Below are 25,098 nucleotides of genomic sequence, written 5' to 3' on the forward strand. Positions count from 1 at the left end.
TGGACAAACATGAATCAGCGGTAAAACTAGTTTGCCCTGGAAAAAGGACAGATGATGCACACTAACTAAAAATAGCCACGCTTCATTTTTTTCTCCCTTCGCTGGAGGCTAAATATTGAATGAGAAGGAAATATTATGAAACAGAAAGCAAAGCTCTGAAGAGGGGCACCTTTGGTTAGATTCTGAAGATTCACCCAAAAATATTATAGCATTTTCAAATCTATGTGATTTTCTTCTGTCGGAACCTTGAAACATTGTACAGATGAAATGGTGTCAAATTGATACAATGACGTGCAAAATATCTACAAAAGATGTATTACATGCAGAAGCAGGCCTATAGCTGGCTATGTTACTTTTCATTTGCATGATGTCACAGTTTAGATGATAATGGCATAGTTTTTAAAACTTAAAATGCCTTGTGGAATAAATGAATAGCTAAAACATAAAATGTAAAAATTTTAGCAGGAAAATGGGTTGTATTTACCTCTGACCTGTCAATCCCTAAATTCTCATTTTTGAGTGTTACTATCCCTTTAAGTCAAACGCTTTATGTTTACAATGCATAGGAGGATGAGTAGGGAATAAGACCTGGCGGACACTGTCCACAGTGGAAGGAGCCCATAGTGTTGAGACAAGGTACCATGGGGGAAGTAGAACAGCCTCCATTGTTTGTAGCACATTCATCGATGTCCTGACAGCTGTAACCGTTACCCTGCCACCCTGGAAGAACCAAAGATAGAAACAGTTCATTTATTCTGTTAACAATCGCTGCACACAAAACTTAAAAAACAATTGAGATGAACCGTCTCACCTGCAGGACAGGAGCCGCAGTAGAAAGAGCCCAGCGTGTTGAAACATTGTACAGGTGGGTTTGTGGAGCAGGGTTTGTTGGGAAGACTGCACTCATCAATATCAGCTGTACACGCGGCCTCTCCGGGCGGAGACATCCAACCAGCATCACAGATGCACTTATATTTGGGCTGAAAAAGATAAATGAAATCCGTTCATATAACATCTGTGATGTCTGAGTGTGGTTGAGCAGAGAATGCAATTGTGAATTAGGTTTTATTTTAATATTTTACTTTACTTTAACGTTTAGTAATTTTGTCTTGTTATTTTTATTTCTTCATTTTCATATCGCAATATACAATTAATTTCAAGAGTAGTTTTGTTTTTATTTATTGACAGTTAATCGTTTTTTAAGACCTATTTGAGCTTAATGCTAAAACAACTTTTCTAATCAATGTTTAAATTAATATTTTATTTCTATTACACATAACTGTTTTAATAGTTTGAGTAAACTGTAATACGTGTACAGTTAATACAGATTTATCTTTATAACTCAATCTAATCTGATCTGAGGAAACAGCATTCAAATGATGTTTACTTCTGTATTTGACAAAGTTTTTTATAATGTTTTTATTGTGTTAGTTAGCTGTAGGCTATTTGTTGAGTTATTATTACATTACGTCAAAACAACCAAATTGCAGTTTGATTGACATGAATTAACTCTTAATTTATTTTTATTTATTATTAAATTGAAAAATAGATAAATAGATAACTGCATGTCTAAAATAATCTGATGGCAATGCTGTTATACAAAGTGCCTAATCCGTATGTTTTAGTATGTTGATGGTAGGTAAATTATACATATATTGTTTTGCGTATAACTTATATTTATGTACATGGAGTGACTATATTACTATAATATCAAAATTACTATAATTGTGAATTACCTGGTTGGGTGTGACTCTGTCTGAATCAATGCACATCCCGTGAACACACAGGTCCTGACTTCCACCTGCACAGTCATCATAGCGGGATGTGCAGTGTGGGCCGAACCATTCCGGAGAACAGGTACACCTGAGAACCAAAAGAAAAATATGCATCTATAAGTATCATAATATAATAAAAAACAGTGGAGGAGCGGAAACAAATAACGGAGAATTACGTAAAAGAGCCTGGTGTATTCAAACATGTGGCTCCATTCTGGCATCCCAGCGGACTTCCTGCTAACATCTGACACTCGTTCACATCTACGGCACACGTGGGACCCTGCAGGAGAATCAGGTGTTAGTCAGAATCTAAATGGAAAAGTATCTAGACGGAAGAAACCATTTGATTCACCTGCCAGTTGTCTGGACAGATACAGTGAAAGGCATCTAGTAGGTTCAGGCAGGTTCCTGCGTTCTGGCATGGATTACTGCTACATGTTTTCCTCTGTACCGTCTGTGAAACACATGACATCATAAAAGTGATGTTAAATCGTAAAGGCTAAAACGCTTTGGGTTACGAGCAATAAGCTGAATGGATGATCACAGCAGTACCTGTTCTATGGTCTGAACCTTTGACTCAAGTGTAGTGACTCTGGTGTTCAGCTGATTCAGCTGGTTTGTGATGTCTGGAGACGTGCCGCTGTTTTTAATAGTGTCGATATCAGCTTTGTTCGTTTTGATCTGGAGAAAGAAAGAGATTCACTTTAACACACCCAATTGTTTGCCGGCTATTCCATCCCATTCAGGTCAATTGCAAAGCAGCTTTACAGCAAATACATAACAATACATGTAGTAGAGGCGGATAAAATGAGGTACTAGAATACAGTATTTATACAATTAGTTTATCGGGATTAAAATGTAATATAAACATAAAACAAAACAAAACAAAGCATAATAACCGAAATTAATCAACAAAAATCTGTATTTAATAACAACATAAACAAAAAGAAAGGGAAAAGAAAACAAAATGTTTATTTACAGTATCCTTTAAATGTTTGATATTTATTTTTGCCATCCAGACTTAATTGCAGCAAACCACACATTTCAACATTTTTATCCAAAATAAACAATTTGTCGCTGTCTTTCTGAAACCGCCGATGTCCAAATTCACTGTTTTCAGGAAATGAAAAAAAAACATTGTTCTTTTTCAATGATTGACAATCACTTTTTAATGCATTTTGTTAGTTAGATATTTGCAAAACCCAGTGGACTAAGGGAGACTAATAATAATGATTCATGGCATAAAAATTTGGAGATTTGGAGGTTTCAGAAGGTCAGCAGCGATTTGCTTATGTGTTCAGTTTTGCTAATAATACCCTCGCTGATTCAAGACATCATTTTTGACTAGGCAAAAGCGTATGTATGACCTCACCTGATTTATCTGCTGGACAAGGTCCTCAGCCCCTACTTTGAGACTCCCTGAACCTGAGGTGGTGAAGCGAATGTCTTTGTTGTATCCAGCGGAGAAGGTGAGGTGACCGTTCTCTGATATCATACGAGGCCTGCAAATCCATTAGTTACTGGAAAACTTCTAAATTTCACTGCGCTTTTCTGTTTAATTTTCAACTTGCAGTAAATATTTAACATTGCAGACAATGCATGCTCTCCTAATACAATGTGTATTTTGGCACGATAAGATTAACAACCAAAAAACAACTCTTTACTAAAATAGCAAGATGTTTGCTAAACATTTTGACAATCCTAACCCTGGACATCATTGAAAACCAAATGATCATTAACAACATTTACATAAAGGTTTCCAATAGGTCCAAATCATCCATTTTCTGTAAGAACTAAATAAAATACATACTGATCATTACTGATGTCTCTTTTCTGTCGATTGTGGGTTTGACCATCGTCATCACATTGCAGCCCAGAGAGGAAGAGAAGTAAAAGAAAAGTCCAGGAGAACCTGAGTGTCTGAGCCATACTGAGAGAGCTCATCTCAAGACGCTCATCAGACACTTTACTGGACCTTCACGCTCACTTCTGCCTAAAACCCAACCGACCAGAGATGCACTTTGCCCCTGAACCGTCCTGCCTTTTCCCAAAGTCACTCATAAAGAAGAAGAAAACAGCCACAGGGCCTTTAACTCGTATTCCTTTTATTGAGCGTCAGGGGCCGTCACATGTTTTTGGAGATGAGTAACCAAAGTTAAGGCTGTGAATCTGCTGATTTTATCAAAGAACCAGGTCTCATTTCCTTGGAATATGATAAGCTTTACACCTGTTGCATTCAAGTCTGTTGCTAGCATTAGTCAGCTGGGGCCTAATGGTTAGAGCGTTGGGCTTGTGATCAGAAGGTTCTAATCTCAGTGTCAGCAGGTCATGACTGAAGGGCCCTTGAGCAAGACACCTTACCCCTGATTGCTCTGCAGTAATGTGCCACTGTAGAAAACTACTTGTAAGTCGCTTTGGATAAAAGCGTCTGCCGAATGAATAAATGTAAATGTGTAGAATCCCATAAATAAATATCTAGTTTCAAATGCAATACCACTCAAATGAACACCCGACTGACTGCTTTGGTCACCCAACATTTCCTTACATAAGTTGTATCACATTCTTTATGGCTCTTACGCTCTCCAATATAGATACACAATATACATCTAATAATATCAAAAACGAGTAGGTGGGTACAAGTGGGTACTTACTGTATCTGTGGCAGTATTAAAAACAAAAATACTGTTATAAAAACAACTTTATTAACATGAAATAAAACAATTATATATTTACATATATGTATATAGCCTTTCCAAGTGGCATTATGGCTCAGTTCCACCACTGTTTGATTTTAAAATGTTTCTTATGACATCATGAGTTGGATTAGATTCGAAACCACATGGATGTTCAGGCTGTTGCCAAGCACACGGTACTGCTGCTTAACAGAAATGTGCTCTGGAAATCCTGAAACACACAAATAAGCCTCGAATGTTTCACTCTGAAGAACATAAAAAGTGTGTGTGTGCATGCATAACAACCTTGCTGTCCTCTAATAGCTCCAAAACAACTTCAAAATAAAAGCTTTTTGAACAGTGCCATTACAATCACTTTTACAATAATCATAATTCCTTACGTAAAGAAATATCACATTAATTTTGACTTTAATATGTTTAGGAATCTAAAAATAAAACATAAAAACATCCAGCAGAAATGCAGAAGCAAATGATAGGAACTTATTCATTAATGTCACATTTCTTCCAAAAATGATGTTCCAAACCTGTAATAATATCTTTGTTCTGTTGAACATAAAGGAAGATATTTGTAAGAATGTCAGTTACCAAACAAACCTCATCCCCCATTTACTGTCATAGTAGGGAAAATAAATACCATGGGAGTCAATGGGGGGTGAGAAATGTCAAAATATTGTCCATTGTGTACATTTTCACAGGTTTGGAACAAACTGAAGGTGACTAAATTATGATATTTTTCATTTTTGGGTGAACTATCCCTTTAATCTCATTACACCCCAGTGAAAAGTTTCTCAAAATATCACACAAACGGCTCCTTTAACACATGCACACACATCAGTTGAGATATTTTGGTTTAGTCAATTGATATGAATAATCAAAAAATAACTACTGATATCTTTAGCTGTATTTATTTTATATTGCTTGTCCATGCTTTTACTCGGTTGGTTTGTGAGCATGTGTACATATGAGGTGTCTTACTGAAATCTTCTGGAAAGCCCATGAGGTTGGCGATTTCTCGGGGTGTGAAGTATCTCAGTTTTAATCTGAGAAACTGCACTAGTTTGTCTTCATCAGAAAGCAGCTCCAGACTCTTGAACACGCTCTCTAAGTCCACGTCGACACAGGACTGCAGGACAGAGCCCGTCCCCTCCACATAATGACCATAACTACACAGACACAACATTTATGATCATTTTGTGAGGGTAAATCACTGCATTAGAAATATGGTGCTTGTAATAAGCTGCGGTGGGATCCGGTGAAGGGGAAAAAATAAAACTGTGAGAGCTAATTACCCTTTAGTAAAGCAAACCGATCTCCTGCTACTGGGCTGAACTATATCCATCAGAAGAGCGTATCTCAGGAGAGTTTTGGGAGGCAGAAGATATTGATCCATGTCATCTTCCTGATGCAGGAAGTCCTGCAGCCTCCGGACCGTCTCCTGGCTGTCCTGGTTCCTCTTCCGTTCCACCTCTTGTGCAGTCTCCAGCTTAAATATGATTGGCCCAGAGCTTTTACTTTCAGAGTCTGATGCTGTGGGATGGTTGTTTGGAACAGCCGGATTGTCTGACAATTCGCTGGAGACTGGTCTGGGGAAACCTTCCATTATCTGATTATTAAAACAATCATAAATGCATGAATCAGTTGAAAAGTTCTCTTTGCACAATTTGATAAAAATGCATTAAATTGCTCACGGCAGCTTTTCTTTTATTCCAAACCTGCACCATATGTATGTACTGTAAAGTACAGTATCTGTCGTAGAATCTGAAAAAAGTATGTACTGTACCTCTGCTGAAGTTTGGAATGAGAAGCATCCTGGTGGTCTCCTCGCGATAAGGAAATATCTAAGCCGAGAGTTTGGTATCCCGAGCTGCGGTAAAACAATCGTCACAAAACAAGAATTCAGCATAAGCTCTGTTTAAAGATGTTAAAGAGATTCTGGGTATAAGTGATGCTTACATGTGTTGGTGTGATCAGAAACTCCTGATAGCTGTAATCACACTGTCTCAAAGTGTTAAGCAAAGCATCTCTGCAATTACAAGACCAAACATTACAAAATGGGTAAATGGCATCATACAAAAACAACGTGAAATTTCAGTGTAATGTGATAATAAAGTGTAAAACTGGATATTCAAGAAAAAACTATTGGTTATGCCTTTATTGAATCGTAAATACTGGGCATTCCATGCCAAAAAAAGTGCAACTTGATTGTGGAGACAATTCTTTCCATGTCACCAGAACACAAGATTTATTATAATGCTTAAATATTACAGTGACAATTGTTTTGGAATAATATTTTGGGTGTTAATAAAACCTGCTGGCATACCCCTCCACTTTCATCATCCCTGCTAAGATTCTCATTAACAAAAACCATAGAGACAGCCCCACGGAGACCATGCCCATGACCCCATTGGCTCACAGCCACGTTACCATAGCGATCTCCCTGCGCAAAAGGCTCCCTAGTTACCTTGCAGCAGAGGTCTCAAAGCCCTTCACATTCTCCAAAAGAACAAACTGTGGACGCTTGCTGAGCCTGCGGGGAGGAGAGGAACATTGTTTCACAAAAAGAAAAGAGGGCAAACGGAGAGATAGAGAGTGAGAGAAGCAATTCCTCATCCCTTCGATGGTCATGAATTAATAATGATGGGCATAAATATAAAGTACATTTCCAGGAAATATTCAGGAATCTGTACTCAAATTCATATCGTTATATCAGAGATATATTCAGTGACTTAAGTGAGACGAAGAGAAACTGTAGCTCAGTTAATAGAGTAATGCGTTAACAAAGTTGTAGGTTTGATTTACAAGTAACACATACCAATAAAAATGTATACCTTGAATAACTTAATGAATGAATAAACTGAACTTGAGTCGCTTTGGATAAAAGCCAAATGCATAAATGTAGTAAAGCGAATAAACAGACCTCGGCAGAAGATCCAAAATATAGAGGAAACTCTTTGTTCTGGGGTCTGTAACATCTCCCTGTAAACCAATCCTATAGAAAAATGTAAGTAGCTAATTTTAGCAATTGAACTGCATTTCTTTACATCACAGATATCATCAAGCACAATAGAACGATGGAGGGAGGTTTACTGAAAAATAAAACATTCCCATCACCTGGTGAATGGTTGACACGGGGGGCTCATCAGAATCATGTCAAAGTTCAATTTGTCAAAATCCTGTAAAGTCATTCCCTGATACACACACAAAAACATTGTTTAACTGAGAATAAATAACAAAACTAATACAAAGACTGATCCAACACTTTATGTCAAAGAGCAATAAATATCCTTAGGAAACAAAGTAAATCCAGTTTGGTTCTAATATAAAAAGAAACGATCTAAGTGAATACAGATTTGAATTCATATATGTATCATATTTTTCTTTTAAACCCCTTTATTGTTCGAGTCTTAAGAGTCTAAACGAATATGTAATAACACGCTTGTGAACAAGGCCGGTGACAGATACATTACTACCCTGCTGACCAAGCACACAACCTTTAAACACTACAAAAACTACAGAGTTACATTTTTACACTTAATATGATTTTAAAGCCCTAGTCATGAGACTGTGTGCTGTAGATCTAACAAACAATGTTTTCTTAGGATGTTTAAAGAAAGTTGAGTCGAAAGTAATTAATCAGTTGAATAAGAAACAATAAACACGTTTTTTTCTGCTGGGGAAGCAATGTTTCGTGTTAAAATAAAGGCAAAGTGCAAAACTTATTCTAACCGTTTCTATCATTTCAAATTATACTTTCTACTGTTAACTATGTTTCAAAAATGTCTGTTATTATTTACAATAACAAAAAAGATTCACATCAAGATTTATATATAAATCATCCATAACCTATTATGGAACGCACATAATGTCACGTATAAAGGTCAGAATGAATGTGTGATTGATTAAATATCTTTACAGAACAATACAAATCTTCAGATAGAGGCTCACCTCAATAGTTTTAGGCAGAAGTGGAGTATTGTGAAAATTGTATTTGTATATTTCATTTGCTGTTGTGTTGACATCCACAGCAGCCACAACTTCAGCTGGAACTGAGCTCTCTAAAAACACACACAAATACTCTTATTTTAAAACGTGTAAAGTAATCTTTCAACATACAGGAACTTAACAGATCGTATCTGGACCCAATGTGTCATCTTCCAACTTTTTATTTGAAAAGCAAATACTGAAATGTTCAAAAAGGGAACAGAGACATCTGTGGGGACGTACAAATAAACAGAGAAAGAGTTAGTGTATCAGGTCCAAGAGCTTTTAAACCTTTGGGTTTCAGGGTTAAAAAGTTACCCAACTCTTGCAAAAGGATTTAATGGATGGACTTTCTGCGCCTGCCAGCGGTGACAGACATATTGCTGCTAAACACTAAACTAAAGGCTGTCAATAAAACTAAAGCAAAAAGACGAACCCTTGAGAGCATAATGCATCCCTCCTATCCCACTGTATAACTCCAAAACACGCAGTTGATCCATATTTTCTGTTTTACGAATGAATGATGTTTAGTTTTTGGATGCGCTTCCCCGGCACGTGAGTTCCGGAATAAGCGACCGACCGGAAACAACCAGCAAAGTTAGGTTCCTATTATGTTTTTGTACCTTACAATCTTTTTTTTGTGATGATGACGATGATGATGATAAAAATAATAATAATCACTTTCATATCAAAACAAACTACCGTTTTGAGTTGACTGTTTTTTTTGCAATTACTACTTTTAAAGGGACAGTTACCCAAAAATGAAAATTCTGCCATCATTTACTCACCATCCAAACCTGTTTACAAGTTTCACTGAACACAAAGGAATATATTTAGAAGAATGTCAGTATCCAAACAGATCCCATTCCCCATTTACTGCCATAGCTGGGAAAATAAACACTATGGTCCCCGGAGGGTTTTGCCTAGTCACAGACTAACTTAAATATAAAAAGTTCTTGATCGAAAACAACTTGCAATGACGTTTCTTACAATATATATATATATATATACTGGTGTACACCTTGAAACAAAAATGATTGTTTTGTTTCAAGGTGTACACCAGAAATGTTATTTGTAAATTATGTTTTCAACTAAGAGTCAACAGGGGATGAGATCTGTTTGGAGACCGACATTCTTCCAAATATCTTCCTTTGTTGTTAGCAGAACAAAGACATTTGGAACAACCCGAGGGCGAGTAAATGATGACAGAATTTTCATTTTTTGGCGAACTATCCCTTTAATTTCGTACATTACAATTTACAACAATTAAATGTTAGGATAGAAAGATAAGCAGATATAAATCAGATTATATCAATAAGCAAGAATATTTGACTTTGATAAAGGATAAATAAATAAATATAACATAAATAAATAAATACACAGTGTCTTCCCGTGTTTGCAGCTGTGAAAGTCTCTTATTGATTTTTCACAGACGAGACATTCGGCCTCTCCGCCCAGACTGCCCTCTTACGTCACTGAAACCCTCCGCACCGTTATGTCATTTGCATAGGGAGTGGACTATAAATCCTCGCAGAACCTCTGCGGTGGTCTCGATTGGGCAGGACAGGCTGGTTCACAGTAGTTTGAAAACGTAAAAGTAGACGCTGACTTCTCCAAAGCGCAGGATTAAAACATGGCAAACCGAACAACCACATCTTCTTATAAAAGGATCTTCGGCGGGGAGCGTCCAGCGATGAATCGGTCCACTTATTCTAGCCGTCAGTACGGCAGCCCGGTGCGCGCATCATCGCGCGTCTCCTACAGCATGTCGCCTCCATCCATGTACATGTCCAAGAGCGCACGGATGCGCAGCAGCGCGCCCATGCCTAGACTCTCCACGGACACTCTGGATTTCGGGGTAGCTGAAGCCATCAACACCGAGTTTAAAACCAACCGAACCAATGAAAAAGCCGAGATGCAGCACCTCAACGACAGGTTCGCCACCTACATCGAGAAAGTGAGGTTTCTGGAGCAGCAGAATAAGATCTTGATCGCCGAGCTGGAGCAGATGAAGGGTCAGGGCAAGTCCCGGGTCGGAGATCTGTACGAGGATGAGATGAGAGAACTGCGGAGGCAGATGGACCAGCTCACCAACGAGAAGGCTAGAGTGGAAGTGGATCGGGACAATCTGGGAGAGGACGTCGAGCGCCTTAAAGAAAAGTAAGTTGAATGTTGTGCAACAGACATAAACTTCCCAACATTAAGAGTTTAAAATATGTCATTTATGATAAGTCACAAGTTGGTATACATTTATAACAACTACATTTAACCAACAGGTTTTTATCAACTAGATAAGGCTTTTATATTCCAAAAATAAAGATGTCAAACACACAATAAAAATTCCAAATAACTTCCACGTTAAAACGTATTAAAATAACTATAATGGGATCCATATCGACATCCATGTATTCCAGATGTATTTTAATGATGCATTTCTATTATAAAATTGGATTAACTGTATATCATGCAAAAATAAATAATGCATTATTTATTATTTATTTATTTCTGCATGTCTTAGAGCTTTATAACGTCTTCTTATTTTAATTTAACTGAAAGATGTAGATGAAAATCCTTTAAATAGGATAATTTAGGAATATGATATAAGCTTCTGTATAGGGCGGAGTTTCCTCCCACTGTTTACCATATTATTTTCTAAAGTTTATTTAACCAGAAATTGCACACATGATTTGGCTTTATATAAAGGAAATAAGGAGATGAGATGTAATTGTTTTGCTGATGAGATGTTGGAATGCATGTGAGAACAATGTGCATGCTTGGCTGTGTTGTAAAGGGTGTGGCTCACGCTGTGATGCTCCTATTATTTTCAGACTACAAGAAGAGATGCTTCAAAAGGAGGATACTGAGAACACTCTGCGGAGTTTCAGACAGGTTCGTGTTTATCTTCTGTTTGAGAGATAAAACGGCCATTGTTAGATATTTAGGTAATCTATTTTAGACTGGTATCTTCTATTAATTGAAACCTATCTTGAGATACCGAAACTGTTCTTCATCAGTGTTTGCAAATCGCAACAAAATAAGAGCATCTAAATCTCCCCACAATAAAAGGGTCAGCATGGGCCCGGTCAAGCTGCCCTCCGGTTTGGAATTAGGATTAGACACACACAATTCAACAGAGAGCTTTGTCTGCCTGTGCGGTCATGACAAAGCAAACTGTTGTACGGGTGGGAGGGGTCAGTGTTAGGGGACAGGGTGGGCATCGACTAAAGTGGATGTGTGTGTGCACGCATTATAATGCATCTGCCATCACCAGCTGCAGCTCTTCAAACAATTAGCAGCAGGCACGCTATTGTTATTCGACAGAATTTACACCTAATGTGATTTTTTTTTGTGATCCACGACGAAACCAAAGTCGAGAAAATTAACTCTAGATGTCGGGAAGGAAATACAATATCAGTGGTATTATTAAGAACCACATGCATTTCTTTTATAACATTGTATGAGGAGTTTAAGTGAAACGTCTAATATTTATACATACAGAGCTGAGATTTGTTTTTTGTTTTCTTAATGCGTCTTGCTTGCAGGATGTTGACAACGCCTCTCTTGCTCGTCTGGATCTGGAGAGAAAAGTGGAGTCCTTGCAGGAGGAGATCGCTTTCTTAAAGAAACTCCACGATGAGGTTCGACCATTATGACAGTGACAACACACAAAATACATTGGAATAAAACATTGCTTTAGAATCAGATCAGGGCAACTTTGAAGTTCTCTTGCATTTGAATAAAACATTTTACGGTTAAAATGCAATAAATCAGATGCAATATGCAGTAATGGGCTTGTCTTTTCAATCATTTTCTACAGGAGATTGCGGAGATGCAGATTCAGATCCAGGAGCAGCATGTGCAGATTGATATGGAAGTGGCCAAACCTGACCTCACCGCTGCACTCAAAGATGTTCGCCAACAATACGAGACCCTGGCTTCCAGAAACCTCCAGGAGTCTGAGGACTGGTATAAATCCAAGGTCTGTCTGTCAACTTTATCATGTTGATTATTTTTCTATCAAAATAAAATTTCCTTCGTTGAGTTACACTATCATCTCACTTGTTTCTCCTAGTAAGAAATTAGATTACATTAAGATTAGGATTAATTATGTATTGACAATATGACAGATTATGCAAAAAAACACACCTGGGAACTTCATCTGTCAAATCTCCCAAGATATGAAGGATCAGCCTCTGGAAGATAATGGGAGACAATTCACTTTCTAGCAAGAGTCAAACATCTGTTAATGGCAAGAGATGGCTCAGTGCAGGATAAGCTTCGTAAGGCACAGCAGATGGTTGACACAGAGACTTTTGTGGATCTAGATCATCTGCTTCTCTGTATCAGTATTGATCATCATAAGTAGAGGATCTTCAAACATAAAATGAGAAAAGTCATATGTCATAGAATCAGTGTTGGTAAACTAAACGGCAAAGCTTCTAAAGGTCCGGTGTAGCGGCATCTAGTGGAGAGGTTGCGAAATACAACCTATGGGATAGTCCACCGCTCGCCCCTCCCTTTCGAGGCACTACGGTGGCTGACACAGAACTAAGATGTCGTCATGTTTTCGCTACTTTGCTGAAGGAGATAAGTATTTACGAATCGCGTTCAGTAGAGCAGTTTGTCCGTTAAGGGCTACTGTAGAAACAACATGGCGAATTCCATGTAAGAGGACCTGTGGTGTATGTAGATAGAAATAGCTCATTCTAAGGTAATACAAACATAACGCTTCATTATGTGAGGTCTTTATACACCTCTGAAGACATAGTAACAAATATTATATTGCATTTCTGTCAATAGATCCTCCAAAAAAATAACCCACTGCACCTTTAAATATGTCTGAACACGTTTTATTGTGCAACTTTTCATCTCAGCTTTTCTGATTTCCTGCAGTTTGCTGACCTGTCCGAAGCTGCTGCTCGTAACAATGACGCCATCCGTTTGGCCAAGCAAGAGGCTAATGACTACCGCCGTCAGCTACAATCTCTTACCTGTGACTTAGAATCTCTCAAAGGAACCGTGAGTACAGAAAGATGTCATATTATTACTTTGTTATTTTATTCTTTGTATTATATGACGTCCTACGTCACCCATCAATGATTGCTCTTCTCAGAATGAGTCCATGGATCGTCAGATGAGAGAGATGGAGGAGAACTTTGCCATGGAGGCAAACGGATACCAGGACACCATCGGACATCTTGAGGACGACATCCGAAACATGAAGGATGATATGGCCCGTCATCTTCGTGAATACCAGGATCTTCTGAATGTCAAAATGGCCCTGGACATTGAGATCGCCACCTACAGGAAGCTGCTGGAGGGAGAGGAGGGAAGGTGGGTTTAGCTTAAAATGTTTAAATATTTTATGTTATTCATTGGATGGTTAAATGCTATTTAAAAAGGCAGTTCAAATGAATTATTTTCTCTTTGTTTGTCTCTAGGATCAGCATGCCTTTGCCCAACCTCACATCATTATCCCTGCGAGGTACATAACGTTATGTACCAAATACACCCAAATGAAGAATGGAGAAGTGTCTCAGTGTTGTGTTGAGAGAATAATTATTATTTTAAAGCAAATATTATTATTTTGAAGCAATATAATGGGATATGAAATGAATAAACAAGGAGTATAGCAGGACAAAAGTTTAAAGTTTAATCATTTACATTAAACTCTTTCTGTTTATTTAAGTTCTACGGTATTTAGCATATGTATATCCATGTATACTTATATCTAATATATAAATCTATACTTGTATATCTAAATATCTATCTATTCTGTCTGCAGAGTCCATGAAGGAAACCAAACCTTTCCCTGACTCCAAGAAAGGGGACCCTAAGAAAGTGGTGATCAAGACCATCGAGACAAGAGACGGACATGTAAGTGACATGAACATTATAGACCAATGTAAGCTATTATATAAAGTCGATGACCTTTGACCTCTCATTCTTCAGATAATTAATGAGTCCACCAAAAATGACCTGGAATGAGCTGCAGAAGAGGCTCTGACCACTAGAGACAGCAGAGAGCTGAACACTGGTATAGACTAAAGAGGTTAAAGACGTTTCTTTTCGTTGTTTTTGTTGAAAGTAAAACTGCTTTAAAGTGCCTTTTTTGCATTGCCACGTTAGAAAAGTCTGTTGATAGAGCTGAAGACACACTGTAGGCCACTGAGTAAACCAGCGTTATTTGGGTTTATGTTTACCACGATGTCTGTAGTTTACACTGTTGAAGACCACAGCAATACTGCTGCAAACTTTCTGTTTTGTATTATTACGGTTGACCAAAAACTTGAGGTGCTTGTGTTTCTTAAGACGACCAAACTGTCAACACATTTCCACAAATCAAATAAACCTTTAAAATAACATGTAGTTTGTTGCCTATCATTGATATCATTCTCTATTTCTCTATCATTCTCTAAAAATTTGATTCGTATCGCATTTTATTTAATCAGTAATCTGTTTTTGTTGGTTTCATTGAGGGTGGAAGGCAAAGTACAAGATTAGGTATTTTAGGCATTTGGTACTGTGGTCAGATAAGGATATTTAATGGAAATCGGTTCAAGTCCGGCACTTTTTGTAATACACTGTAAAGAAATCACAAAAAGAGGAAAAGTATTTGTGTATATAATATACACAGACACACACACATTAAACCAACTCACTTTAAAATATAAGGTTGCCTTACTGTACAGGGAATTAAGTTTGGAAAATAATATTGTGCTATATAAAAAATAAACACAAATAACAGGTACATATATACGTACAGGGCCGGTTTCCCGAACAAGGATTAGTTTAAACCAGGACTAGGCCTTAGTTAAATTAGGATATTTAAATTATACTTTACAAAAAACATCACTGGTGTGCATCTTGAGACAAAACAATCGCACTGATATATTAAGAAGATATGCCAGTGTAAATTATTTTCGTTAAAGACACCTCTAACATTTCAGTTAGTCTGGGACTAGCCTTAAACCCTGTCCTGGAAACTGCCCCATAAAGTATAAAGCATGATTAATACAATACTAATACAATCTTATTATGTTTTGGAAAAAAGTGTTAATCCAAGATGAATCCCTAATGAAGTGTGGGGAAATACAGAGGGGAGGTTTTCCGGACAGGGATTAGTTTAAACCAGGCCTTGGTTAAATTTGGATATATAAGTTGTCTTTAAAAACATACTTCACAAAAAAACATTACTGGTGGGCATCTTGAGACAAAACACTCACGTTGATATATTTTGAGATATATCAGTGCAATATGTTTTCGATTAAGACACATCTAACATTTAAATGAGTCTGGGGCTTAAACCCTGTAGAGAGTTTAAAATCTGTTCAGTCCATATCCTTCACTCGTCTGACCTCTAGTGGACATTTTAAACTCCACATGTTATGCGGATAATAAACTTTAGATGGTAAAATGTTCAGCTATTAAAACTGTATTCATAAAATGTTTCCTTATGTCTGTACTGTTTGCGTTGAAGTGTCATTTCGTTTGACGCTGCTTTGTTATGCTAAACTGAAAGCGTTGTGGAATTAAGTTTGAACATACGATTAGAAACGATTTAAGTTTATCTTATTTCCAGTTTAAAACATCAATTTAAGTGTTAGAAAAAATCTTTCGAGAACTTTTCCCAAAATCACCTGAATCTTGAGGTTGTGCGACAGAATGCCTGCCCTCGTACAGACTGCTGAGCGGATCACGTAAGTATCGCGAGAGCGATTGCAAAGCAAACGGAGTATTCTGCTATCGCGGTACTTAAAGTTCACGATCAGCGCTCAATAGCTCGTGGAATGAACGGGTGAGGTTTTAGGTTTAAGATTAAACAAGTCTATTTTATAAGTTTATAACTGAAATGCAGTGACGTAATTTGATATATAAACCTCCTGAAAACAGCATTTTATTCACGTGCCATTTCATTTTAGTTAGCACAAGCACCCTAATTAACTAAAACTAATTTAATTAAACTTCACAATCAGATGGTTGCCATCTTGTTTTACATGACTAACTTAATGAAGAGTTTATTTGCAAAAACAGAATGAACTCTTCACATGTGGTGAACTATATTTTCATATGAAAGACCACTTTCATAACTTATCATCTGCACTGTAACCTAATTAACTGCATTAACTCATCTTCTGGACTGCAACCTATTATTAACTCTTATACTGCACCGTAACTTTAATAACCGCATAAACTCATCCACTGCATTGTTACTTCAACAACTGCAATAACTCACCTATTGCATTGCAACTTTAACAGCTAATGTCAATAATCTATGCACACTTAAATCACTTGCACTATTGTTTAGTCTAAATTATTATCTGCTCATATCCACCTGTACATTAATGTTAGTGTTAATGTTCATAGTATATAGTCATCTGTATATATTGTTCATAGTACATACCTACTGTCATATTTTCATAGAACATACCTACTGTAACATTTTTTTCATAACTATAATATTTTCCTAATATTGTATTCTGTATTTATTCTAACTCTATATCCTGCACTTGCTTACTGCACTTCTGGTTAGACCTAAACTACATTTCATTACACTGTACTTGTATATGTGTAATGACAATAAAGTTGAATATAATCTAATCAATATCATGCATCTAGACATTAACATCATTTGGGTACTAAATGTACATCCAGAAAGCACTTTTTTATTTCCTTTATATGAATACGTTGTAGAACTTAATGCTTTCATGGACATGTTGAAACCGTTGTCATGGTGAGCTCTCTTTGAATTGTATGCTCACTTGGAAGCATAAAATGATTTCACATGTACAAGACAATCGTTTTTGATAACAATTTCCTTTAATGACATTGTAGTTTTTCTGCTGGGATTGTAGTGCTGTAATCTGAAGGTCCCACATAAAGATGCTACACCTTGATGAATGAAACCACAAACTGCTGTTTTGTCATTCTCAAGGTGTTCTAATAATTGGGGAATTATCTAGGCTTTATTCATAAACACACACAGGGTATCACTAGTAGATGCACGGTTGACGACACGCAATCTGAACTCCGCCATTTTGGCAGGATTCAGGAGAGCAGCATTGGTATTGACGGTTAAATGGTTAACTCCATGAAGACGTGCTAAAACCGCTATCTCTGTCTCTCTGTCGTTATGCTGCGAGAGCAGCACTCGCCTAGTCCAGCTGTGCCGTCGCAGTGGGCTCCTAGGGTTGGGAATCGTTTTGAATTTCCGATTTCGATTCTGCTTATCGATTCCGATTCTTATCGATTCCCAGTTTTGATTCCACAGTTGAAGTAAAACATTTAGATATCAACCTGTATGATCATTTTGCTTGCGTATTGACTGGTTTGCAAAAAATATTTATAGTTATGATGTATTAAACACCATTTTGATTATATTTACACCATGTTTTGTCTGATTTATTACAATTTGAATTACAATAGGTTAACTTTATTATGGTTAAACTGTAGTTACTATAATGAAGGTCAATTTGCGGTTCCTGTACTTTATCACAAGTTAACACATCCACAATTCTGAAAATATGCACACATGAATTGATAATAGGGATTCGATTCCTATTCCGTTCAATTCAGATTCATAGCCTTTCGATTCCTATTCCCAAACGATTCAAATTTTCGATTCCCAACCCTAATCCTGACAGAACCCCATCGTGTCTGACAACCACCCATGTCTTCGACGGCAGGTTATTTGGTTTCTTGGGAATGTTTAACCTGCAAGATCAATGATATTACTATGCTGGCTACCTACAAACAAGGACAGCAATGGTCGATTACATTACAACACAGGTGACTTTCTCTTCCAATGACGACAAAGCAGCTTAAAGCCAGCAGACTCCAAAGTTAAATATCCGTTAGAAAATTCACCTCAATTTTTTACCACTCAGGCTTTTAAAGAGTGTCGAGATTAGGATGATGAATAGTTGGTGAGGTAGTTGTGGATATTAGGATCCTGCAGGTCAGGAAATGTATCAGTTTCTTTATTGATACACGTTGAAAGAACCCCGGGGGCATTAAAGGGATCTGTTTGATTCAGTAAAATGTGCTGTCAAACCTTGATATGTTGACTTGCAATGTCCCATAATGCACTGTCACCATGTGACTAAAGATTTCTGTTGTCACACAGTTAATTAGTTTTTATTGGCTTTATTCTGACTGGTCAATCACAACATTGTGGTATTTTGTATGATGACCGCTCAAGCAACCACTTTTTTGTAGCCATGCCAGTCTCATGACTCTTTTTTTCATATATAATATTACTAAAACTATTATTTATTTGTGTAGGTAGCCATGTAATAATCTGGAAAATGAGTAGGCGTAGGTCTAAATGGCAGAATGAAGCCCTTCGGGGTGATGCAAGCTCTGATGCCCCTGTTGGGGATTGTTTTGCAATAAACACTGGTGGACTGTACTGCGCATTATCCTTTACCAGACAACAAAACCAAAAGGCATTTAGGGCCTACTTTTTTATAAAACCGCTTTTATTTCTTCATAAGTATTGTAGCAGAACTTATAACTCCGTAGAGAACATTCACAATTTATAGATAGGGTGACATGCTATTTCAGGCATTCTGGCTGTTAAACGTGATGGCTTCTCATGCTTAACATGGTCAACTTGTTAAAAACTTTTTCGCAACAGGGATCTTAATTTGCCCAATAAAAGATTATTACAAATTCAGCTCTTTATACTTTTGCTGAGATATCTTCAGTGTAATGTATATTCGACATGCTGCGATGCGTCTGTGCAGCACATCCCCATTCAACGGCATACACGGCATATATAACTTTTTCTCTTTTCCAGACATCTCAGTTAGCCTACTAATCATCATGAAGTTCTCTTCCGCGTCTTGTATATGTTCTTATACTGTCAAATACACACACTGTTATGTCAAAAACACAAAAGGTTCACATAAGCACAGTCTATTGTGTTTTAAATGTGTATCATCAGAAAAGAAAATTGCCTTAAAGTGACAGTAACTTGATACATCTGTGTCACATATTAAAGAGAAAATAAAACTCTTGTAGCATATTTATTTTAAACAGTGAAGACTGTGTAAAAGTGTAAAAATAAAATGGTGCAATATAAAAGTATATATCAAATTTGCATTAATGCAACATGAAAGGATTAATGCAATGATATGTTCTTGTGTTCCCCCCACCTGCTCCTGCCGGTCGTGTTTTTCCAGAAATAACCGTACAGCTGTATCTCTCTTTTATAAATATGATCAAACTAAATACTCTTCGAAGGTACTACGTATGCAATACTACTGTATAGGTACAGAAGATTAATATGAGATTGGCGCCAAAGAACGAATTAATTTAGCCATTTTAGAGTTGTTGTAAACTCTCACAAATCTGTGTTCTGTTAAACTGCTTTATGGTAAACAGTAAATAGTTTGTGCCCAGATGTCTTTACGTAATAACCTCAGGTACTAAAGTTTTATGGTTTACTGTAGGATTTTTAATTCACTCAAATGCTGTTATGAATCAGTGATCTTGTAGTTAGTTGAGAGGTCAGAGCTTTAAGGCAGAGAAATACAGATTTTAATCTTCTGTTAAGGCCCATGGTCAGTGTGAATGTATTGAAAAACTGTACTTGAAACCTGCTATTAGCCAGATACAAGAAATGCACATCTCTGCTTTGGAATACGATGGAAAGCTTCATGAAGCTTTATTCATGTTTGACATGTGTTGGCCCCAATGAAGATGAGTATTGCACAACATCTTCCTCTCCGCGATACAGAGTCTAATAGCTAGGGATGAGCCTTTAATGACTGTAGTGCTTGTTGAGATGCTGGTTTTCTTGTTTCTCTCAGCTATGAGAGCCGAATTAATTGCAGTGCTCAGGAGGGTCGGCGTAATCAGAGAAGCATTATAATTGAGTTCTGCCTTCTGATTAAAATACAAAAGAGAGCTGTCTGTTTTACATACTTGTTTTGTTCAAATTCGTGTTGGGATTTCAATAAATGTGAGTTTAACTTGTTTAGCATCACATCTGTTATCTGGTCTGCTGTCTTATTGGTTCTAGGAACATGCATGATACAGGCTGGTTCCTGTAAACCTTTTTTAGCAATATCATTTTTAATTGCATTGCTTTTTATAAAAAACCCTTAAAGCTCAGGAGACTTTTAAAAATCAACGTTGTTACAGCTGTAAGATGAATGTGGATAGCACAGCTACAACGGCGATTTAACATCTTCGAGCAAATAATTGGTCTAGGAGGAATTTGATGTGAAATGTTTGATTTGAGACGGCAGACTTTGGCATTTCGGCCAATCTTTTAGTAAATTGTGCCGTGTTGTCATAGAGAGAGAGCAAGACTGTATCGCACAGATTGGTCTGTATTTGTGTGTGCATTTCTAAGAAAGTCTTTTGGAAGGAAGTAACATTTGATGGCAGACAGATGGTGATTTGGGAATAAATCAAAAGATTTGTGCTGAATGTTCCTATGGGGTCAGCTGTGGCCTAATGGTTAGAGCGTTGGGCTTGTGATCAGAAGGTTGCCGGTTCTAATCTCAGTGCCAGCAGGTCATGACTGAAGGGCCCTTGAGCAAGGCACCTTACCCCTGATTGCTCTGCAGTAATGTGCCACTGTATAAAACTACTTGTAAGTCGCTTTGGATAAAAGCGTCTGCTAAATGAATAAATGTAAATGTAAAATGTAAATGGAGACGGGTATCTCACGTATTTAACGTGTATGTCACGGAAGTGGCCCAAGATTCATTCATTGACTTAATGACAGATGTCGACCGAAGATAGTAGATTTAGACAGAAGTTTGTTTTTTAATCTTTGGTTTCCCATGTCAAAAATATTATTTGTTAAATATAATTATCATTAAATATGGAATGGATGAATTAACCTGACCTTATTAGATTAAACAAAGAAAATATAAGGTTTAGATGATGTCAAATAACACGGTTACAATCCTACATTGCTATTTTTACAGTGATCTGCAATGTTACAGAAGATATATAAATTCAGCATTCACATCTACATCAGAAGAGATCTCGAGGTGTCTAAGAGTACCGAGGTGGGCAGGATAGATCCAGGTCACAGACTCTGCAAAAGACCCACAATGCACTTTGTGCCAATTACCAGCATTTAAACTAGCTAGATTGTCCACTTGAACCTGTCACGCTGCTTTCAGAGGTTCTGTCATACAAACCGTTGAAAAAGACATCCGATGCCACGGATTTGGCTAAGCGTGTCAGAAGCAGTAGTGTATTGGTTTATCGTGTCTTTTGTGAAGTGATAGTGTGTATGTTGTTCACACTGGGATGAGCAGGTAACCAGAGCCGGACGGGTCAATGAAGCGGCAAGCGCTTCTCCTCCTAGCTTCTTAAACATTCATGAGCGCAATAAAAGTTTTTGGTGATCTTAAAAGAAAAGTTAGAGTATTCATTTACGCCTGACCTTTGTTTTGTGTTTACAGGCGAATTAAAAAGACATTCAAAGTTCAGGCGGCTGTGATAAGATGGTACTCCAGGAGTGTTGAGCCGATAAGACGCGATGTCAAGATCTTCAGATTCTAGATGAGTAAGTCTAAACACAATGTATATTGCTCAGAGGTCACTCGTCGCTTGAGAGCTTAACAGGAGTTAACTAGGAGCAAGATTAGAGAAATATAAGAGATCTCACTGGTCATTTTTTTCACTTATTCACGACAGTCACCTTCCCAAACAAAATGAAATCCATCACGCAGGATCTGGGGTGCTTACTTTAGTTAACACATTAGATGTCAATTATTCAGACATGTAACAAGTTGCAAAACCTAAAACAGAGCTTTTTTACCTGCGAGCGCTGTGTTTGTTGCCATGGAAACCGTGAGCCTGGAGTCCTGGGTGGAGTTTTGTGGACTATGGTCTTTTCAGAATCAGATAAAGCAAGCTTTTTTTGCTACACCTACTCGGGGACAGTGAAGATAGTCTGCTCGAAATGTCCTTGAGGTTTCTCTCTTTCTCAAAAGCGTTCTTTCAGAGCACATGACCCTGTTTTTCCTTTCACTTGTTGCATTTTTCAAATGAATCTGTGAAGTTTAATTTGGCCCTGAATGCAATAACTTAGCATAGCTTTCCAAATAGATGCGTGAGTAGGGCTGTCACGATTATGACATTTGTCAAGTCAAGTCAAGTCAGCTTTATTTATATAGCGCTTTTTACAACTTTCATTGTTACAAAGCAGCTGTACAAGAAAACATTGACTATAAGTAAAACATAAAAGGTTGTGGAAGTCAAAACACAGGTCAAATATCAGACACACAATAAATTCCTATATGCAGTGTTAATTAAATAAGACTATCAAATTCCAGCAGCCCCCCCGGCCAGGCAAACAGTGCAAAACAGTATGCAAACGGTGGCGAGGAACCCAAAACTCCATTGGAGGAGAAAAAAAACCTCAGAGGGAAACCAGGCCTAACCAGGGGATTCCAGTTCCCCTCTGGCAAAAACTGCAGCCTCTGCACAAGCTCGACAGTGCTTGCACAACAAGGCAAAATAAAAAACAAAGTTAGATTTAAAATTATCATTAATAATCTAATAGCGACTGAAGTTTTGTAGAGTCGCCACGTCCTTCGTCCAGCATTTGTCAGGTCTGGGAATGGATTGCGCCCTGCCCGCTCCGGTAACCTTGGACTGCGTCCTGCCCGCTCTGGTAACCTTGGAACAATGAGACAAGACTGGCTGAGAGTAGAGTACTGTTCTGCACTCTTTGATGCAACAAATGCATCAGTTGTTATTGGAAGTGTTCCTGGTTCCGGTTGGTCTAACTAGTGCAGCCTAGATCTTTGAAATATATATATTATGATAGTGTAGTGTATGCAAGATTAAAAAGATGCGTCTTTAGTCTAGATTTAAACTGACAGAGTGTGTCTGCCTCCCGGACATTGCAGGGAAGACTGTTCCAAAGTTTAGGCGCTAGATAGGAAAATGATCTGCCGCCTGCACTTGATTTTGAAATTCTAGGTATTACCAACTGACCTGACACCTGAGAGCGTAGTGCACGTGATGGACTATACTACGTTAGAAGTTCTCTCAAGTAGTGAGGAGCTAAACCATGCAAGGTTTTATAGGTAATAAGCAAGATTTTAAAGTTAATGCGATGCTTTACAGGTAACCAGTGCAAGGTTGACAGAACCGGGCTAATATGCTCATACTTTTTTGTACGCGTAAGAACTCGAGCTGCCGCATTTTGGATCAGTTGGAGTTTTTGTAATAGGCCTGCAGGGCAACCACCTAATAGTGCATTACAGTAATCTAGTCTTGATGTCATAAAGGCATGTATAAGCTTCTCTGCATCTGATGGTGACAGCATATGACGTAGTTTAGATATATTTTTAAGATGGAAAAACGAAATTTTACAGGTGTTGGCGACCTGGTTCTCAAATGACACAGTACTATTGAATATAAAGCCAAGATTCTTAGCTAAAGATGAGGGTTTTATGGAACATCCATCAATAGTTAAGCAGTATTCTTGGTTTTTACGTAGGGCGGTTTTCGGTCCGATAAGTAACACTTCAGTTTTGTCCGAGTTCAGTAATAAAAAATTGCTACTCATCCACTTTTTTTATATCGACTATGCATTCCACTATTCGATGGAATTGCTGTGTTTCATGAGGCTTCGAGGAAATATAAAGTTGCGTATCATCAGCATAACAGTGAAAGCTTACTCCGTGTCGCTTTATTATATCTCCTAGAGGTAGCATGTATAATGCGAAGAGCATAGGCCCTGAGACTGAGCCCTGTGGTACACCGTACTGGACTTTCGATTTGCGTGATACCTCATTGTTTATTGCTACATATTGAAAACGGCATATTGAAAACAAGAACCACTTTTCATGGTCAAACAAATCATAGATGTTCTTCCCGGGCAACCCAGAAGAAATTTTCTTAATAGACACGGGTCTAACAGATCTCAAGACAGAAGCATCCACACAGCAATCGGATTCAAACAATATGCTTTTGTTCCTATAATTTACACATTTATAAATGCTGTATCTACATACTGTACATAAATCAACAATGTTTTGCTAATAGCAGTAAGTAAATGATCACGACAGAAAGACAGTACTGTACTGTAATTTAACTGTGAGCAGCGTGCACCAGAAGAAGTTTAACCAGAGGAAATTTTTTACGAAATGTTTTATTTTATTATCGATACCGATATGGCAGATAAATCCAAATTAAGCGATGATTGGTCACCATTGAGTTCTGAATGTTGATTATTTAAAATAATCCAGAAAACCAAACATTATTTGTGTATCAATAGCATCATAAACATCTTTTATAGAACAGCAGTGTGTGAGGAACAGGCATTTTATTTGTGTATAGCTTTTGTCACTGTTCCACAAGCGTCTTAAATCTGTGTAACATTTATATCCGTAATCTCTGTTTGAAACATTGTTGCAAGCTACTTTACAAATGTATCTTTACAGGGCTTGACATTTAAGGCGAAAGCTCAATAATTATAAAAGAATCTGTAATCTGTATCTGTCTCTCTACATTCTAAGTAAATTACCACTTCTATTTTATTTCATAATTTTTTTAATATAGTTTTATTTAATATTTTTTTATTTAATTTTAAATTGTCTAATTTCGGTAAAACGTATATGGTCCATAAATGCATGTTTTTTTATTTTATGAAACTGCATAGT

General features: G+C 37.4%; 3 protein-coding genes across 3 annotated transcripts in view; 1 reads left to right on the plus strand and 2 right to left on the minus strand.

Moving 5' to 3' along the window:
- The window catches only part of cubn (cubilin (intrinsic factor-cobalamin receptor)), a gene marked incomplete at its 5' end in the record, with an annotated part of 30,102 nt that extends 26,398 nt beyond the window's left edge, over positions 1 to 3,704 (minus strand). Inside the window, 8 exons of the mRNA XM_079487938.1 lie at positions 589 to 720; positions 812 to 980; positions 1,737 to 1,863; positions 1,952 to 2,055; positions 2,128 to 2,229; positions 2,328 to 2,456; positions 3,148 to 3,277; positions 3,586 to 3,704. Coding sequence (XP_079344064.1) covers positions 589 to 720; positions 812 to 980; positions 1,737 to 1,863; positions 1,952 to 2,055; positions 2,128 to 2,229; positions 2,328 to 2,456; positions 3,148 to 3,277; positions 3,586 to 3,704 — 1,012 coding nt within the window. The remainder of the gene's footprint in view (positions 1 to 588; positions 721 to 811; positions 981 to 1,736; positions 1,864 to 1,951; positions 2,056 to 2,127; positions 2,230 to 2,327; positions 2,457 to 3,147; positions 3,278 to 3,585) is intronic.
- Positions 3,705 to 4,456: 752 nt separating this feature from the next.
- Positions 4,457 to 9,032, minus strand: trdmt1 (tRNA aspartic acid methyltransferase 1). Its single transcript, XM_079447727.1, has 10 exons — positions 8,886 to 9,032; positions 8,414 to 8,523; positions 7,580 to 7,656; positions 7,386 to 7,457; positions 6,930 to 6,995; positions 6,422 to 6,491; positions 6,249 to 6,332; positions 5,758 to 6,071; positions 5,444 to 5,631; positions 4,457 to 4,679 (listed from the first exon to the last, which is right to left on the minus strand). The coding sequence occupies exons 1-10, from the start codon at positions 8,947 to 8,949 to the stop codon at positions 4,579 to 4,581; spliced, it is 1,146 nt and encodes a 381-aa protein (XP_079303853.1). The 5' UTR covers positions 8,950 to 9,032; the 3' UTR covers positions 4,457 to 4,578.
- Positions 9,033 to 9,979: 947 nt separating this feature from the next.
- vim (vimentin) lies at positions 9,980 to 14,817 on the plus strand. Its single transcript, XM_079487614.1, has 9 exons — positions 9,980 to 10,609; positions 11,278 to 11,338; positions 11,992 to 12,087; positions 12,267 to 12,428; positions 13,343 to 13,468; positions 13,563 to 13,783; positions 13,891 to 13,934; positions 14,235 to 14,326; positions 14,402 to 14,817. Exons 1-9 carry the CDS (start codon positions 10,083 to 10,085, stop codon positions 14,435 to 14,437), a joined length of 1,365 nt encoding a protein of 454 aa, XP_079343740.1. The 5' UTR covers positions 9,980 to 10,082; the 3' UTR covers positions 14,438 to 14,817.
- The last annotated feature ends 10,281 nt before the right edge of the window (positions 14,818 to 25,098 follow it).

This window comes from Barbatula barbatula (assembly GCF_947034865.1).
Source record: "Barbatula barbatula genome assembly, chromosome: 23".
Classification (NCBI taxonomy): domain Eukaryota; kingdom Metazoa; phylum Chordata; class Actinopteri; order Cypriniformes; family Nemacheilidae; genus Barbatula; species Barbatula barbatula.

Bases quoted from the DNA above. Each gene is read 5' to 3' on its own strand.
- vim (XM_079487614.1), top strand. From the start codon at position 10,083: ATGGCAAACCGAACAACCACATCTTCTTATAAAAGGATCTTCGGCGGG. The intron at 11,339-11,991 runs GTTCGTGTTTAT...TCTTGCTTGCAG, and splicing joins CTCTGCGGAGTTTCAGACAG to GATGTTGACAACGCCTCTCT. The intron at 13,784-13,890 runs GTGGGTTTAGCT...GTTTGTCTCTAG, and splicing joins CTGGAGGGAGAGGAGGGAAG to GATCAGCATGCCTTTGCCCA.
- trdmt1 (XM_079447727.1), bottom strand. From the start codon at position 8,949: ATGGATCAACTGCGTGTTTTGGAGTTATACAGTGGGATAGGAGGGATG. The intron at 7,657-8,413 runs GTGAGCCTCTAT...TGTGTGTATCAG, and splicing joins TTCTGCCTAAAACTATTGAG to GGAATGACTTTACAGGATTT. The intron at 6,996-7,385 runs GTCTGTTTATTC...TCCTCCCCGCAG, and splicing joins ATTTTGGATCTTCTGCCGAG to GCTCAGCAAGCGTCCACAGT.